This window comes from Pseudoliparis swirei, chromosome 13 (assembly GCF_029220125.1).
Source record: "Pseudoliparis swirei isolate HS2019 ecotype Mariana Trench chromosome 13, NWPU_hadal_v1, whole genome shotgun sequence".
NCBI lineage: Eukaryota > Metazoa > Chordata > Actinopteri > Perciformes > Liparidae > Pseudoliparis > Pseudoliparis swirei.
The window spans coordinates 6207621-6223568 of record NC_079400.1 but is presented as its reverse complement, the minus strand read 5'-3'; the positions used below and the strand labels follow the sequence as shown (position 1 = coordinate 6223568).

General features: G+C 40.3%; 3 protein-coding genes across 3 annotated transcripts; 1 reads left to right on the top strand and 2 right to left on the bottom strand.

The window, feature by feature from the left end:
* Positions 1–311: 311 nt before the first annotated feature.
* On the top strand, positions 312–3667 carry LOC130203995 (zinc finger protein Pegasus-like). Its single transcript, XM_056430471.1, has 4 exons — positions 312–421; positions 554–789; positions 894–1067; positions 1806–3667. The coding sequence occupies exons 2-4, from the start codon at positions 654–656 to the stop codon at positions 2723–2725; spliced, it is 1230 nt and encodes a 409-aa protein (XP_056286446.1). The 5' UTR covers positions 312–421; positions 554–653; the 3' UTR covers positions 2726–3667.
* Positions 3606–5787, bottom strand: LOC130203996 (L-seryl-tRNA(Sec) kinase). The gene is made up of 6 exons (XM_056430472.1): positions 5504–5787; positions 4756–5011; positions 4387–4588; positions 4200–4275; positions 4018–4111; positions 3606–3922 (listed from the first exon to the last, which is right to left on the bottom strand). Exons 1-6 carry the CDS (start codon positions 5720–5722, stop codon positions 3705–3707), a joined length of 1065 nt encoding a protein of 354 aa, XP_056286447.1. The 5' UTR covers positions 5723–5787; the 3' UTR covers positions 3606–3704.
* Positions 5788–6279: 492 nt separating this feature from the next.
* Positions 6280–15563, bottom strand: zgc:174164 (uncharacterized protein LOC570656 homolog). The gene is made up of 22 exons (XM_056429968.1): positions 15457–15563; positions 15002–15108; positions 14839–14915; positions 14648–14726; positions 14486–14562; positions 14024–14213; positions 13846–13908; positions 13518–13589; positions 13225–13394; positions 13040–13130; positions 12331–12461; positions 10737–10908; positions 9386–9475; positions 9104–9305; positions 8781–8889; positions 8417–8597; positions 8201–8287; positions 8010–8115; positions 7319–7451; positions 7108–7207; positions 6884–6921; positions 6280–6778 (listed from the first exon to the last, which is right to left on the bottom strand). The coding sequence occupies exons 1-22, from the start codon at positions 15521–15523 to the stop codon at positions 6661–6663; spliced, it is 2460 nt and encodes an 819-aa protein (XP_056285943.1). The 5' UTR covers positions 15524–15563; the 3' UTR covers positions 6280–6660.
* Positions 15564–15948: the final 385 nt, after the last annotated feature.

Below are 15948 nucleotides of genomic sequence, written 5' to 3'. Positions count from 1 at the left end.
TGAAGCTCTCCTATGGATGCTCTTATCAGTAGGTTTAAACAAAAGGAAACTGAACGTGCTTTCATGTGTCTAAGTGACCGAAGGGAATGCTTATTTTATAGACGTCACTTTTTATATTAAATTATAGACTGTGACATATGGAGATTGCATGCTTCTATTCATGTTAATATAAAAACAATCTTCCATTAATTTGAGACGCGTTCCTGAAACTCTTTCGTAAATGTGCTATATTTAAGAACACATATTTTCGACGATAGTTCTCGAACGCAACAGTTGCGTGTGGGGGAGTACGGAACACAGAAGTCTCATTGAAAAACGGAAGCGTTCACTTGGTAACAGTCGGAGCCGGATAATTTATCCCCGGGGCCCCGTTTGCACACCTGTCTCCGCTTAGCAATAACGTTACTTAGCCGCTGATAAGGTGAGTGATGCACTGCGGTGAGGGTGGTGCGAGATAATCGGCGTTAATAATAATGAACATCGCTTTAAAGTGTCGAGCTAGCGAGACAATGTGAGAGTTGTTGTTGAGCTAACCAATACACACATTTCACAGGCATCCGTTCGCTAACTCGCTGCAGGTTGCAAGTGTCCGAAGTGAAAGCGTCCGACTGTCTACCCATCTCCTCTGGATCGTATTGCACTCGACACGCAGCATGGAAGAGATCAAGACCGAGCCTGTGGATTTTGTGAAGGAATTCCAGGAATATCTGACCCAGCAGACTCAGCATGTCAACATGATCTCAGGCTTCGTTTGCGGGGACAAAGAGCCAGGGGAGCCGTTTCAAGCCGGTGGGAATGGAGGACGGTACATTTACAGCGATGTGTTGTGTCTTCGATTGCGTCAGAGTCATTTGATGACGCTCGTTTGTACGTTTTTTTCTTCTTTTTCTAAGTTGCCCCCAGGAGTGCGCAGAATGGTCTGGACCCCCCGTCTGTGGAGGATCCAGGTCCAGATGTCCAGGTGGACGGCCTGGAGAGGACCTGCGATGGGAAGTACAAGTGCAGCTACTGCAGCTACGCCAACAAGGGCATGGCTCGATTAATAGAGCACATCCGCATCCACACAGGTCAGTGTTCATGGAGACAAATAACACACAGCATGCAAACCAGGGGCTCTCAGGGTGATGCAGTATATTCAAGTCCATTTGACATTTCCACTCGAATGGTCTTGAATGTTCCTAATCATCTACTCTTATGATTGTACCATATATCAACGACAGTTATTTTTCACAAATGAAGGATGATATATTCATATTGGATGTAGGCCTATGTATTCATCATCATCAAACTTTTATTACAGACTCAAGGTCCAGATAGTACAAAACATTAAAAAACATACAAAACCACAAGCAAAACGCAAACAAAGAACTACACATGCCTTATAAATAGACAGCTGTACCAGTGTCTCCACAGCTGGGACTGGTAGCGTGTAGTACTAAATTTTATATTTTGATAAAAACATGATGATCTCATTTTCTGAGTCATCAACCCGGCAGATAAACTTGTGCATACAATTTCTTAAAACTGCGTTAAATGTGTTGACTCCTGCAGCCACAAACCTCTCACTGGCACTAGTCCACTAGTCGGTCTCTTCAACAATATCCTCATGGCGTCATTGTAGGCCGCTGTCGGTCTCCGTAGGCTTGCTGTATTGTAAATGCCATGTACTTTTTCTCATCTTGTCCATTTTGCATAATACATTGTACTTACTGTCTCACAGTATCCGTTTACTCTTTCACAGTAAAGTACGCTTGCTGCTATGAATTTTATAACTCCAATTATTTCCTGCCCCGATTGTGACCCAGGAGAGAAGCCTCATCGCTGCCAGCTGTGCCCGTTTGCCTCGGCGTACGAGCGCCACTTGGAAGCCCACGTGCGCTCGCACACGGGTGAGAAACCGTACAAGTGTGACGTCTGCGCCTTCCGCTGCAGCGACCGCAGTAACCTGTCCCACCACCGCCGCCGCCGCCACAAGCTCCTCCCCACCAGGGCCGTCCGCTCTTCTTTCTCCAACAAAAGAATGTTGAGCTCCCTGCAGAAGAGGACCGCCTCGTTGGGCTTCAGCAGGCGAATGCTCATCAACTTTAACCCTCCCGCCACGTCGAAGTCGGATTGTCTGAATGACCTGTCTCCCAAGATCCACCACCATCTGCACAGCGGCGATCAAAATAACCACGCAAAGGTGGATGACAATGACGGCCACAAAAGAGATGCAAACTTTTTCACTTTTATCAACCCACTGGACCAGCTGTCTACACTCGCCGGGCAGTTAGCCGACCTTCATCCCGAGTCTCAGACCCCCGCATCCCCGGACAGGGAGTCCTTAAAGGACGAGAAGCCCATTCTCATACAGCAGGTCTCTAGTGAACATGCGTGTTCAAATGGAATGCAGACTTCACCGCCGAAAAATGAATCTCCCGCCTCAGGCCACGGGAGTTGCAGTCCTGCTCCCGGCCTCGGCTTTGAGGACGGCTTGAACACTGCGACTGCGAGTGTCGGCAACAGCTTGCCGAGCACACCCGCCCCTGCCCTGACCACGGCGGACCGACCGCTCTCAAATAAATGCCAGCACTGTGATATTCACTTTCTGGATAACATCCTCTACACCATTCACATGGGCTGCCATGGCTACGAACATCCATTCCAGTGCAACATCTGTGGTCACATGTGCATCGACAGATACAACTTCTCGTGCCATTTTGCTCGCGGACAACATATAAAGTGATGTATACAGTGTCTTTGCTCATTGTGTTTTCAACATTGCTCGTACAGCATCGAAACATGGTGACACTGAATTACATTTCATATTATTATTTAGTGCAGCTTACTATTCCCTTTTAGGTTTATGAATACAATGGTGTTACCGTATTGCAGTTATTTATGAGCTTTTCAAATTGGTTTTGGATTGATTAATACAAATGGACGAAACAACAGAAACATCTTGAATTCTTCCTTCTATGCCAATGCAGTGTCTTGTATTTGACATATCGGATCCACAAGACATTTAAATACATCACCAGCTCTGTATTCATTGTGGGACTGTTTTACTGTAAATTGTTTTCCATCAGCTGTACATATGAGGCTAACTATACACCAATGTCTTCATCTCAGAGTCCAGCCAATTTGGCTGAACACATTCCGTTGTGAGAAAAGTTTAACTGCTTAATTGGTTATTTTTCTCTTTAAAAATGTTTGTCTAGCCACTCATAATCCTGCTTGCTGTTCTGATATTTATTTATGCCATACTCCTAGAAACAATTTTTATATTTACACGCTGTGAGTAGACACTTCTGTGTGTAGCAAAGGTTGAAACACTGACTTGTGACTAAGATGTAAACTAATGTTAATTATTTGAATTAATAGCTTTTGATTTGTGTAAACCTTGATCTAAAGCAAATATGTATTGTTTGTATGTGATTATCTTATAGACAGAAAATTATGAAGTATATCATTTGTATTGACACCATATTAGCAGAGACTGTCGTTCACGATTGTGTCCCAGTATGTTCATTTTAAAAGTTTAGCTTTAAAAAAAATATTTCTTTCAAGATTTTAAGTACAAGATAAAATATTAGTATACATCATTTTATTTCTTTGCTACAATGACCAGGAAAAAGTAAATTTTATTTACATTGAATTAAATAGTGTCACATTTTCTTGAAACGTTTGATGCAATCAAATCTGCCTTTCTGAACATAATGAAGTCATTTATTTTCATTTATTACTCTCAACAGGATTTCCGTTTTCTCGTGTTCAAAACCGTCCACTGCTCTTTTCACCACCCGTTCTACATCAATATCCTCTTCTTGGGAGAAAGATGCTTCTTTTAACAGATGTCTCCGCAGGTTGTGAAGAAATGCTGCTTTGGAGTCATTCAGCTGAGCGGCCAAAGACCTCATGTGCTCGGGAGGTACTTGATTCTCTGAAGTTAAGGAGAAAAAAAACATTATAAAGCTGGGCTTTAAATGATAAACGGCATACAATTTCAAACGTGTATCAATAAAGCTCACAACTGACCTCTGACAGTCTTCATAGCTTCAGATATGTGCCGCCTACAGGCCTGGTCAGTCTGGTGAACCACACTAGTTGCACATTTAAGGCGGTCCGCCTCCTGCACAGGATGACACATCACAAATAAGTTATGCGGTTGCATATCTTAAGTTCTATTAAAAGATTTGAGGGGAGCGACATTGACACACCTTTTGTTCAGTGTTGTCTTCAGCTGGGCTCAGTGGGTTGCTAAGTGCACAATAGATCAACTCCATCACCCTCTGGCTAAGAACAAGTCAGACAGGAAGAGAAAAAGACAGGCAACACATGAACACTTACTTTATACATGTGACCGTCAGTCATAAGTGTTAATGACTGCTTATTCGGCCGTCTTACATGTCACATTTGGACAAGTCGTCTGTGGTGTTGAGTGAAATGCTGTTGGTCTCCCATGAGTTCTTCTGTGGATTCGGAGACTCCAAACGCTTCACCATATCCAATATCACCTCAGTGGGAATGGGTTCAGACCTGGTCTGGTTTCTGCTGACGCAGGACTCCAAATCACAGTGCAGATACACCTGGCAGAAACCCAGTGAATCTAAAGAGACAACAGAAAAATTAATTCAACCACAAGGAAATTAAAATGGTTTTGCTTGTTTGATCCCATAGTTTTGACACTGATTTCTAATTATCAAGGCAGCCAATATCAGTTTATTTTCAGGATACTAACGCCAACTGGCTTGGGATAAGAGAGAAAGTCCGTACACTTTCTAGCAAGTCGGTGCACTTCATATCTCATGCTTGGATAGTAGAAGTTGTCATCCAGTAGGAAGAGAAGTGGTGCCGGGTCAGCATGCGAGCTGCCCGAAGCTTTAGGCTGCCGTAGAGCGTGAATACATTGTTCCCATGCAGCTCTGTTGATCCGACAGCTGTCTGGCAGCTCAGCCAACACTTGAGGTTTCTCCAAAAACTGCTCAACGCAACGCAAAACTGCTTCTCTATGCAACTTCCACTCAGTGTGCTAGAAATAGAAGGAAAAAACACACATTTAACCAATATACCCTTTGTAAAGTATTCTGGAAAACTTTTATTTAATTGACACTGTTATGGCAAAGCAGTATTGTGGACAAATCACTGAAACCCAAATGAAGACAATGACTCTGGTCCCTTACAGTGACTACATTTGTCCTCATTATGGCTCGTTCTGTCTGACTACAAGTCTAACACCTAAATATATTCTATTGATTACCATAACATAACTACCAAGAAAACCAGTCATATGTGAGAAGCTGCAACCAGTGGATTTCTTTTTCTTTTGCTGTAAATATGTTATTCTCACAAATACACTTAATTAACCATCCACAGTACAGCTGCAACGTTAACACCAACGCCATTTTTTAGTTTACAATTCTAACAATTCTTATCAAATTAACCTAGTGAGAGGAAAAGTCCACTTAAAATTATTTGAATGTTGCTATTCTACTAGTTTTGGATACAAGTGTCATTAAATTACACTGCTCGGGATTGCACCGTCCGCCTCCACCACTCTGGTCTGAAAAGCATGCCCGGGGATCAGGTCATCATACGGGACCACACCAGCTCTCCATCCGCGCTGGGCAGCGGCGCTGAGGACCTCGCGGGCCAGCGTGGACTTCCCAGCCGCAGGGAGACCGCAGAGGACACACAGACAGGCCGCAGCCCGGCCGACACTTCCGGCTTCCTCTGCCGCCATGTGCTGCCGAAGAGCCGGTTTAAAACTCCTATTTTATACACATTGTAGAGAGGGGTGGTTATGGGTATCTGCAGTTGACGGATAACTTCCGCATTATGCTGCGTCACGTGACGTCCGGCCACAAGCCTTTCAAAATAAAAAAGATATATATATATATATATATATATAAACATACATGTATACATATATACATACATGTATGTATGAGAGCACAAAACTGTTTGTTTAAGACCGTGGTTCCCAACCTTGGGGTCAGAACCTGCCAGGGACCATAGATACTTATTTTCCACAAAATACTATACATTGTCTTAAATTATATTTTCGTGAAAACTTTTTTTTAACCCACCAAAAAAGCCCCAAAAAATATTTTCTATATTTCTTTGAACAACTAAATTAAAAAGCAAAGGCTTTACCAACACATTTTCTTGCTGAACATTTCTGACACCTACATAAGAACCGCTTGTGCCTCTCATGTAGTATTACAATCTATAAGTTCAATAAACTACACTGACAGGAAAGCTTCTATTACAGTTTCAAGAAACACACTCACAATGAAAAAAAGTTCGAATCCATTGTCCGATACATTTATTTAATTATTCATTCAGTTCACATTCATGAAGTAAAATCTTTTAAAATCTTTGAAAACACTAACATAAAATACAAAATATTTAGGAATATCTAAGATACTTTGTATGAATTTCCAACAAGTGATAAACTAATAAATGTTTATACAATAAATATTTACTTGTCTATAAGCCTCATCCACTCCCACATTACTACAATACACCTTTAAAAAAAGAATAATACCGGAAACAAGTTAAAGTAACTCTTTTGTGATCACAGTGTTTAAAATGTGTCTCTTCATACAGTGTTGAGCTGTAGTAAACTCCCCATATATATTCACAATACACTTGAACAATGTTTTTATAAAAAGAGAATCAGAGAGGTGGCTGCCTGGGAGGGATTGGTTTGGGTACTCCAGGGCCCTGCCTGGGAGCTGGAGGTTGTACAGATGCAGCGCTTTCCTCTGCATTCCAATAATCCATATCTCCATACCTGAAAGTGACAGGATGTGTGCACATTTGGTTATATAGTGAACATTTCAACGTCCATCTGTGTGGGAGGGTAATATGGATTGAGTGAAATAAAAGAAGTTCATACTCAGAAATTGGAACTTCAGTGGCTGGTGGATATCCAGGCTGGAATAAGACAACAACAAAAAGTTTAAAATATGCGATGCTCAAAACAAAACATGTATCTTTTTTCATTGATTCATCCCTTTCCTTTTGTATGACAACTTTCAGTTAATGAAAAACTGATTTTCCGATTGCAAATCTCAACATTACACTGCAGAGATGATCCCTAAGAGAAAGACACATATGTACCCCATCAGAAGAAGCCTGTGCTGGTGGCTGGGTTGTGGCACTTCTCTGAACATTGCTGTTTGCCTGCCTATCTGCGTTTCCAGTTGTAGCATTACTTGACCTGTGAAAGCAGGAAAGGCTTATGAGAAGAAATAATCTTGACATTTAAATATAAAACACTGCATCCCATAATGTATCTATAGGTATATTTTCAATGTGAGGTGATGTTTACTTGGTGCGTCGTCTTTTGAGGCAGGGTTTCAGGGAGTCTCTCTTGAAGATGTAGAGCAGCGCCAGAATGACAATAACCAGAACAGGAACCACCAACAGGAAGAAGATCAACAATCCATTCCTGAGGGAGTGGTCTGTGGTAGAAGCGGCCATGTGTAAATAACAAATATTATAGTATATTTAATTGCATTAGTTTCACCAAACAGTCAACATGTTTTCCTCACAGATTCCCTAAAATGAGTATAACAGCTAACATATCTGCTTCCTTCTAGTTCAGAAAGGCATCGCAGCCTGAGAAGACGATAGTGAACGAACATGTTGTTTCTGATCCAGCCTATAGTTAGGTCAATATACAAATTGGCTTGAGACATTTCTAGTATTGTTAAAAGGATCCAAGACCAAATGCCAATTAAATCGCTTCAACTACAGAGATAATAAGAAACCACACCTACTTCTGTCATGCCAACAGAGGACAGGATGTTAAGAGTGATATGAAGCCTAATAAAAGGACAGATGTATTAGATTACTGTGTTATCTCGTTATCCACTAAGACAACGTCATTGCTGATTTTCAGATTTTGCCCCAATTAGAGTGTATATGTGGCATAAGGTGAACTGTATTTAGTGGAGTGCCTTTGACTTCCCGTGTACTTTATTTTGAAAAGTAAATTGACAACATCCATTTGAACCCACCTATCTGAGCAGGACCACTGTCGATGCTGCCACCACGCCCTGACTTGTCACAGTTAGGTGGGGACCACCCATTGTCACAGTGGCAGTTCCCTTGGTCATTACAAATCTGAAGAAAACATTTTAATAGCAAAGTCACACTTGTATTTATTGGCTGGTAACCAAGTACAACAGTAAATAAAATGCAGACTCACCCCATTGTTGTTGCATTTTGCCTGGGCATCACAGTCCAAGTTAGGCAGCAGTGCAGAGGCGTTCTCACACTTAAAGTCCAGGCAGGTCTGAGAGACAATACTTTTAACTTAATGATGTCATTGGGTGTCATTATTTAAGCTTTAAAAATGACAGTACTGTCCTGACACACCTGTTTTTCCACTATACATGCCTTCTCAAATAGTTGATCTGCTTACCTTTCCTTTGTCACAAGGGCTGCCATTGTTCACGTAGCCAGGATCTAGCACATCTGGGCCGAGGTTGAAGTCTGCATTAATACACCTTTCCCCTTGAATGTCTTCGATAGTGATTAGAGCGCCCTGAGGAAGGGTGTTGAGGTCCACGTTGACACAATGCAACTTCCCACACATGGAATTTCTGCAGTGCAGGTTACAAAAAAACAGTTGTTAATAAGTTAAATGTTGGAAGATAAAAGCAAATCCATCCTTTAATTGAATAAATACTTTTTAAATGACCATCTTAAGTATATTAGAAAAACTGTGACAAAACTATGTATCAACAGTCTAGTATCATTACATTATTAAAAACCAGAGTACTTACTCTACAGAACATTTAACATATCCGTTGCTGTCAAATCCACAGTTACCAACCAAGGTTCCCCTCACATTTGCATTCTGAAAACAAATATCCGCTGCCTTTTTTGCTTGATCTGCCCAAAAGATAAATGATATCCAACATTAATGGCAAGAGAAGTGATGTAATATCTGTATTCTTGACTGAGTTATCCACAGTTAGTGTTTAACACAAATAGATAGAAATCCAAAGGGTATGAATTGCAGCCATGAATTTTGAACAAAAGTACAAAACTTAAACTTTTTTCAGAGTTTAATTAGCGGCAAAAACATTTGCATTTTTAAACGTACCTGGTGCAAAGAGAGTTTTGCACTGGAAATCATAAGTCTGGCATTGGCCCTCATAGCAGTACGCAGTAGCTTGATTGTCTTCACAGGGCAGGCCGTCCATGACATAGAAGTCGTTGGGACAGAACTCAGTCGTGCCATTACAGTATTCAGAAAGATCACAAGTGTTGACAGACTTTCTGCATGGTGTTCCAGAAACGCTGATCTAAAACAAAAAATAATCACACACACAAAAAAACACTTTTCTCTATCTTACTCTGACATTAAGTCAAACATAATGCTGACCTGACAGTTATCGCAGCACTCTCCCTGAGAACAGACGGCCCCAGATGTAAACTTGCAGGTGACAGCATCACAGCATTTATTGTTGCATTCCTGTGTGAAATAGAAAGAGAAAATCTATGTTATAATAATGTACTAATAATGTACATTAAACATTAAAAAGATACAAAAGTACAATCATTGTTTATTCTAAGACCAATGACGTATGACATGACGTGTGTCCAATCTTTAAAGCTAAAAATAAAATGTGTTACACCAAAGAATTATTCTTGATTTACAAAGAAATACTAGTCATTACCCTTCACATAATTCATTTGCAAATGTCTGTTTTTATTTTCAAAATATTGGTTTTACAACTGTGGCGGCTGGATTTCTTCCTTTAAGATAGATTCTGACTAATATTTTAACCTGATGCATATAAACCTGTATCTATTTCCTGTCTGACTGCTTGTGAGACGCCACAGGATACTCACACACGGGACCTCAGTAATCAAACACCCACATGACACACAGAGTTTGGATCAGAGTTCAATTCACCTAGATTTATTTGTAACCAACAGTTTCACAAATAAACCTGAGTTGGGTCCTCTATTAAAGACAACAACCTCCCTCCACATCTGTCTTTCCCATCTCCCGAACAAACATATTGACATATGATTTATAACATCACATTCAATGCATGTGCCGCCTCCGTCCCCTCCCTCATTACATATTTCTCGTCACTCAGTTTCCCCTCCCCTACCCCAGTTCAAGCCGGTTACTTTAAGGAATGTGGCGGTTCTTGCTGACGTCTCCCCCCTGGTCACTTCTCTTATCGTCTCCTCTTGTCTGAGCATCCCGGCCCTCGCTCTACAGTCTCCTTTCTACCGGTTAATACTGGAACAGCACATGGTCGCTGTGTCTATCTACGTCTGCCGTTCTTGTAACTCATGTTAGGGAGAGAGATGTGAGATCTTTAAAGTTGTAATTTAAGTCGAAAATATAACTATGCACAAGTGTAACACACTTTCCTCTATGTTGTGGCAGCACACAATACAAAACATGTTATCTTCCACACAACATATCACAAATGTCTCAGCTTCATGAACTGAATATTAAACAATAATAATATAAATATATTCTCCACAACGCTATATAGTTTCTGTCCATGTAAGTTTCTGGTATACATTGTATGTATTGGTTTGTTAGATCTAAATGACGGCAAAACAAATCAAATAACTCTGAAAACTACTCCCAGTTACACTACAGTCGAATAAAGTTTTTAAAATGTTATGATATTATAATTCACATCCTTATCCAATACAATAACATATTACTGCATGTGTGTCAGTGTATCTAAGAAGCGGTACTCTACCTCTGGTTTGCCACAGTCACACTGCTCTCCTTTGTCCAATCGGTCATTGCCACATTCAGCTACATCAACCACATCGGATGAGGAGGGCTGGTTTTTTAGACACGTGCCTCCTCCACGTATGATCAGCTTCTCAAAGTATCTTCCACTGCAGCCGCTGAACAAGGGTGAACCCCTACAAGGTAGCAGGATAAACCATTAATGGAAATATCCAATTGGACAGGACTCACATTAAACTATCTTTGACCTTTGAGGATAGGACACTTTTTATTGTCATAGAAACATTACTTTTGGAATGAGAAATAGACTTTTAGGAACAAGAATAAATACAGAATGATATCACTTCAGTAGGAAGTCACAAATGTGTTTGTCCTAAACAATATCAGCATAATGCATTTGTATTGTTAAATTACCCACGTGATCTCTCTCCTACCTTTAAAAAAATAAATCACACATCTGCTTCTTAGAATTCAAAGATAAATGGATTTTGTGTATATGCAACTGCAGTTTTTTGTACAATATGAACTACAACAATATGCTTATACAGAAGCATATTGTTGTTGTTGTACTACCTGAACAGGTTATCCTGTTCAGGTTGTACATGGACCGTCCAGGACATTCAACTTGATTACAAAAATAAACTGCTGTCTGTCAGCTGTCAATACTTCAGGAGTCTGTTTTAGACTATAGAGCAGGGGTCACCAACCTTTTTGACACCGAGAGCTACTTCAAGGGTACAAAATATTCCAAAGGACTACTTGTTTGATATAAACTTCCCGAAAAACAAATTTGCATAAATCACCTTTTAATAATGAGCTGCCACAGGACATCCATGTGGTTTGATGAAACCTGAAGCTTTCATAACTAAGATCTTTTGATTGTTCTGACCAACATTCTGAACATAGATTGTGCCGAAGACACGTAGTAACACTAAAGATTTTAAGAAGAATAGGTCCTCTGCACCCATTGTCAGTGTTCAGGCCCAAATATCAATAAGCAGAGTCGTTATGTTTGCACATTTTTTTTAAAGCCCTGGATATCCATTGTTAGAGACAGAATTTCAGGGTCATAGTGATATTTGATGCTCATTTGGACTCTATCACTGAGATAAAGATGAACGAGTTCACAGTGTCTAATATACAACTCAATGGAGAAAAATATTACATTCATGAACAACTACTGACATGCTGTAACTAGCTGGACTTCCTGTTCACTCCGTGCATCATTTACTTTGAGCTCAACTCGTTGGCTGTAATCTTGACTCTCATTGAGAGAGACGTTCCTTGCAGAGTGAGAAAGCCAGCCCAGCAGCCTCCCCAACGTCCTAGTACCCTGGTATAATGGCCGTATATATATATTATATATATATATATTTTTTTTACGGAGCTCAATGTTGACTATTTTTAGAACATGTCTTGCGGGCGACTCACGTGGTCCCTGCTGGCGACCAGGTGCCCGCGGCCACCGTGTTGGTTACCTCTGCTATAGAGGTATTAAAGGCACATAATATGCGACACATATTGTACAGCAGCACTTTGTACCGCTTGCTTAATTTCGTTTCATGGGGTTCAGGAATATTTTGAGGAAGATTCGTTACCCAGTACTGCTTGCCATGATGCATGAGTCTTGGCCATCGCAGCAGCCATCAGTGTCGTGATTCATGCCCAGGTTATGGCCCATCTCATGCGCCACCACGGTGGAGAAATAAACCAGGTTGTCCGCACTGAACTGGTAAAACACAATGTACATTCAGTAATAACCATCTCCATTGTCAATATACCTAAATGTAGAATCTTGAACTGAAGTTATTCCTCGCTCTTATACAAAATTAATAAAAGTGCTTTGGCTAGTTATTATTCAGAGTATTTTTAAGTCTCAGTGAAAGAGAGTCTTTCTTCTGATTCATTTTACTTATCTATTGTCGAATAAGGATTTATTTAGGAAGAGATCTAACATGAAAAGTCTTTTAAAAGTGTAAAATAATTGGATATAGATAGGAAAATATGTTATCTTTGGAGGGAAATGGTTCAATTATATTATTTGAATGATTGTAAAGGTGGAAGGAAATACAACATAGTGGTGGCCCCACAAGGCAAAGGAATTCCAAAAACAAACACATGCCTGGTGACAGTGAATGCATTGAAGTCTAACTTGTTTGACTTGCTGTTGAGACAATGGAAGAATGAGCTGCACGTATTTAACTGCTTGACATAATGTAGACCTTATCAGCTGCTGTAGAAAAGCTAATGCTGCCAAAGCAGCAAATAGACAGCTGGTGTTAGAAGTTAAAAAACAATTGAACTCACCACGTTGATTCCCCCAGCGTTCGCTATGTGGCACACCGTGCCCACGAAGGCCAAACCCAATATACTTCCTTCATATGGCTGAGGCAGACCACTGACAGCAAAGTAGACCAACAGATGAGTTACAAACTATACAGTTCTGAAGGATTTAGATATTTGACGAAGACAAAAGAACACACAGTACTTACACAATGAGTTGAGCTATGTCATGCCTGATCTTTGGTAACAGAGAAGTCTTCCTCCACTTGACAAAATCCATCAACACATTTTTTGCAGCGCCTTCTACATTAAAGGGGTTACTATCCTTAAAGATCTCCAGGCCAACCAGCACCACACGGATATTAAGCTGCTTGAAATACTAAAATAAAATGTAAACAAAGCAAAAAAGGCATTAAAACAGATTATAAGGCATAGCACAAAAATGATATTTTAATTCTTAAAATTGAGCAAACTTTCTTTTACAAACAACTTGAAATCTCACCCCATCCACTAGATTAGCCAGCTCCACCATTTCTTCTCGAACAGCCGTCTCATTTCCGTTCTTATGATTATACTGTAAATGCAAATAAAAAAGATAAAACATGTTTACAGATTAAGGTAAATATAGTCGGCACTATATTCTACATCATTGGAGAGGAGGGGGGGGGGGGTATAGCACATTACTTATTAAGGCTGATAAGTCAATACGTATGGTAAAAGTGCTCATCTTCACTGACTGATATTCACTTGCGTCTAGTTACAACAAAAACCTGTTCCAATTCATTACCACTTACATAACAATTAAGTATTTGCCAGGTATGCACACTTACCCTGAGATGATCAACAACCAGCACCAACTCCACATAACTGGTTTGAGGTAAATTGCGCTTCCTCTGTTTAAACGACAAACAGTAAAACAGTAAAAGCGGTCATTTCACCTTCCGTTTCAAAACCAGTTCACACAATGAAAATGAGTTCACTGCAGGTGAACGTGGTGGGCTTCCTAACCCGCAGCAGTGAAGTCAGTGATTTGCCTGGCTCAAAGGGTTCATGGCTCTGCGTTGATAAAGCCTCATCGAAGACCCCACAAGTGACAGGCCCTTCACTGTCCTTCAGTAGGTAGAGAAGGTGGTCGTTGGTGGCTGACTGTGGCACAGGCTCAAGTCCATAGCTCTCATTTCCAAGGAGGATTACACCCCTAAAGAGAATAGTGCACAGCAGATACATCATTAGATACATGATTTCAGTACGTGCCAATGCCTGGGTGTGGCATCATGACTTGCACAACTTTAAAAAAAATCTTTGAAACAATAAACCCCAGAACATTTCCTCATAACTACATTTTTTAAAATTAATTTCAATAAAACGTGCCTCTGCTGCTCTGGATAATTCTGGCACCAATAACTCAATCTGATCATAAAGTCAATATTAAATCAAAGGAGCTAGAAAGAGCGAGAGAGATGTTCAAACCTGAGGCCAGAGCACGTGCTGAGCGCTACCACTGAATTCTCATATCCCTCCACCTCTCCGTGGTAATAGCAATGCACCTGAGAGGAGAAAAATAAATAAAAAGTTCAAGGGGTGGAAGTTCAAACCAGCCGATTAAAACAGAATTTGTAATTGTCAACTTACATCCTGTTTGGGATATGATGGCTCATGGTTACCAGTGGCGTTACTTGAGTATTGAACAAAGTTTGGGTGCAAAAAGTCTCTGACAAGAAGAGAAAACAATTATAATAGTATGTGGTATTTCATCTGAAGCATTGGTATGAACTTACAATAATGTCAGTCACATCTTAATTAAGTTCCAACTGTGTGGATACCTGTTATTCTTTAGATGAAGGAGGTGCTTCCTGTTGTTTATGTTGATTGCATATGACACCGTCTCCTCTCCATGTTTCTGAAATAGGTAAACACAAGAACGCCTTCTTGTAGTTTTTACATTAAAATATCAGTTTAAAATAATTAATTATGGTTGTTTCCTACGTCTTTCGACTGTGGCGATCTATTGATGTTCCTTTTCCATCTGTGAACCAGCAGAGGATTTACAATGGAGTACTTGGAGAGTTTTGACGTCCGCCCATTGAAACTGTCTGGAAGGAAGGTGAATACAGAGAAACTGTAAATATTGAGTAGGCATTCTGTGGTACACCAAGTGCCAACATTTTTTGTAACTACATTCAAAGAAGGAACATTAATTGTGGACTATTGCACCATATTTCCTAAGAGTTTCTGTATTGTTAGAATCCCTTCCTTTAAAACTAAAAAACTATCTAGCATACCCAATTAATTTATTTTGTAGACAGCAAGCAAGGTTGAAGGAACAAAAACTAAAGTGTCAAAACCCACACCCCGTATTGTAATGTGAACAAAAGACGAAAACCACGCTCTTTTTCGGCTCCATCGAAAGACTATAGGCTACAGCAAGTGCCTTAGCCTACCTTTGTTGTCAATCCAGGAGACGCAGGACAGCAAAACAATAGCAAATAAGATGTATTTCCTCATCATGATCCTTGTTACTTTATCACGACTATTTCTCCATCAGGTCTACGGTATCTACTTGTAATTAATGCATGTGCCTTTGCTTCCTTGCTCCTGGTTCGGTGCGTCATAATGGGCGTGACTATAACGACAGGTGAGCTATGTGATTTGAATAAACAAACAAACTCCGAAAGTGGAGTGACACTTACTGTTAAAGTTTGTAAATCAGGCCCTGTTAGACGTTAATAGGCTGTGCGCCTGTGCCAGTGTTAACTGACAGTTAAACAATACCTGCTTTGCCAAGTTACTAACATGAACGTTTATCTGCTGACATTTCTCCGTTCATCGTTGTTGTAAAGACGCAGTAAGTCTACTATAAAGTCGAGATTTGTTTCGACGGGGCTTGAATCACAATTTATGAATAACCGGTGTCAACATAAATAATAATTGCC

What these genes read in the sequence shown, in the direction of transcription:
- LOC130203995 (XM_056430471.1), top strand. Translation starts at nt 654, where the DNA reads ATGGAAGAGATCAAGACCGAGCCTGTGGATTTTGTGAAGGAATTCCAG. An exon ending in AGGGGAGCCGTTTCAAGCCG is followed by an intron (nt 790 to 893) that starts GTGGGAATGGAG and finishes TCTTTTTCTAAG; the next exon opens with TTGCCCCCAGGAGTGCGCAG. An exon ending in GCACATCCGCATCCACACAG is followed by an intron (nt 1,068 to 1,805) that starts GTCAGTGTTCAT and finishes ATTGTGACCCAG; the next exon opens with GAGAGAAGCCTCATCGCTGC.
- LOC130203996 (XM_056430472.1), bottom strand. Translation starts at nt 5,722, where the DNA reads ATGGCGGCAGAGGAAGCCGGAAGTGTCGGCCGGGCTGCGGCCTGTCTG. An exon ending in ACGGTGCAATCCCGAGCAGT is followed by an intron (nt 5,012 to 5,503) that starts GTAATTTAATGA and finishes TTCTATTTCTAG; the next exon opens with CACACTGAGTGGAAGTTGCA. An exon ending in GCACCGACTTGCTAGAAAGT is followed by an intron (nt 4,589 to 4,755) that starts GTACGGACTTTC and finishes TTGTCTCTTTAG; the next exon opens with ATTCACTGGGTTTCTGCCAG.
- zgc:174164 (XM_056429968.1), bottom strand. Translation starts at nt 15,523, where the DNA reads ATGATGAGGAAATACATCTTATTTGCTATTGTTTTGCTGTCCTGCGTC. An exon ending in TGGCTAATCTAGTGGATGGG is followed by an intron (nt 13,395 to 13,517) that starts GTGAGATTTCAA and finishes ATTTTATTTTAG; the next exon opens with TATTTCAAGCAGCTTAATAT. An exon ending in ACGCTGGGGGAATCAACGTG is followed by an intron (nt 12,462 to 13,039) that starts GTGAGTTCAATT and finishes GTGTTTTACCAG; the next exon opens with TTCAGTGCGGACAACCTGGT.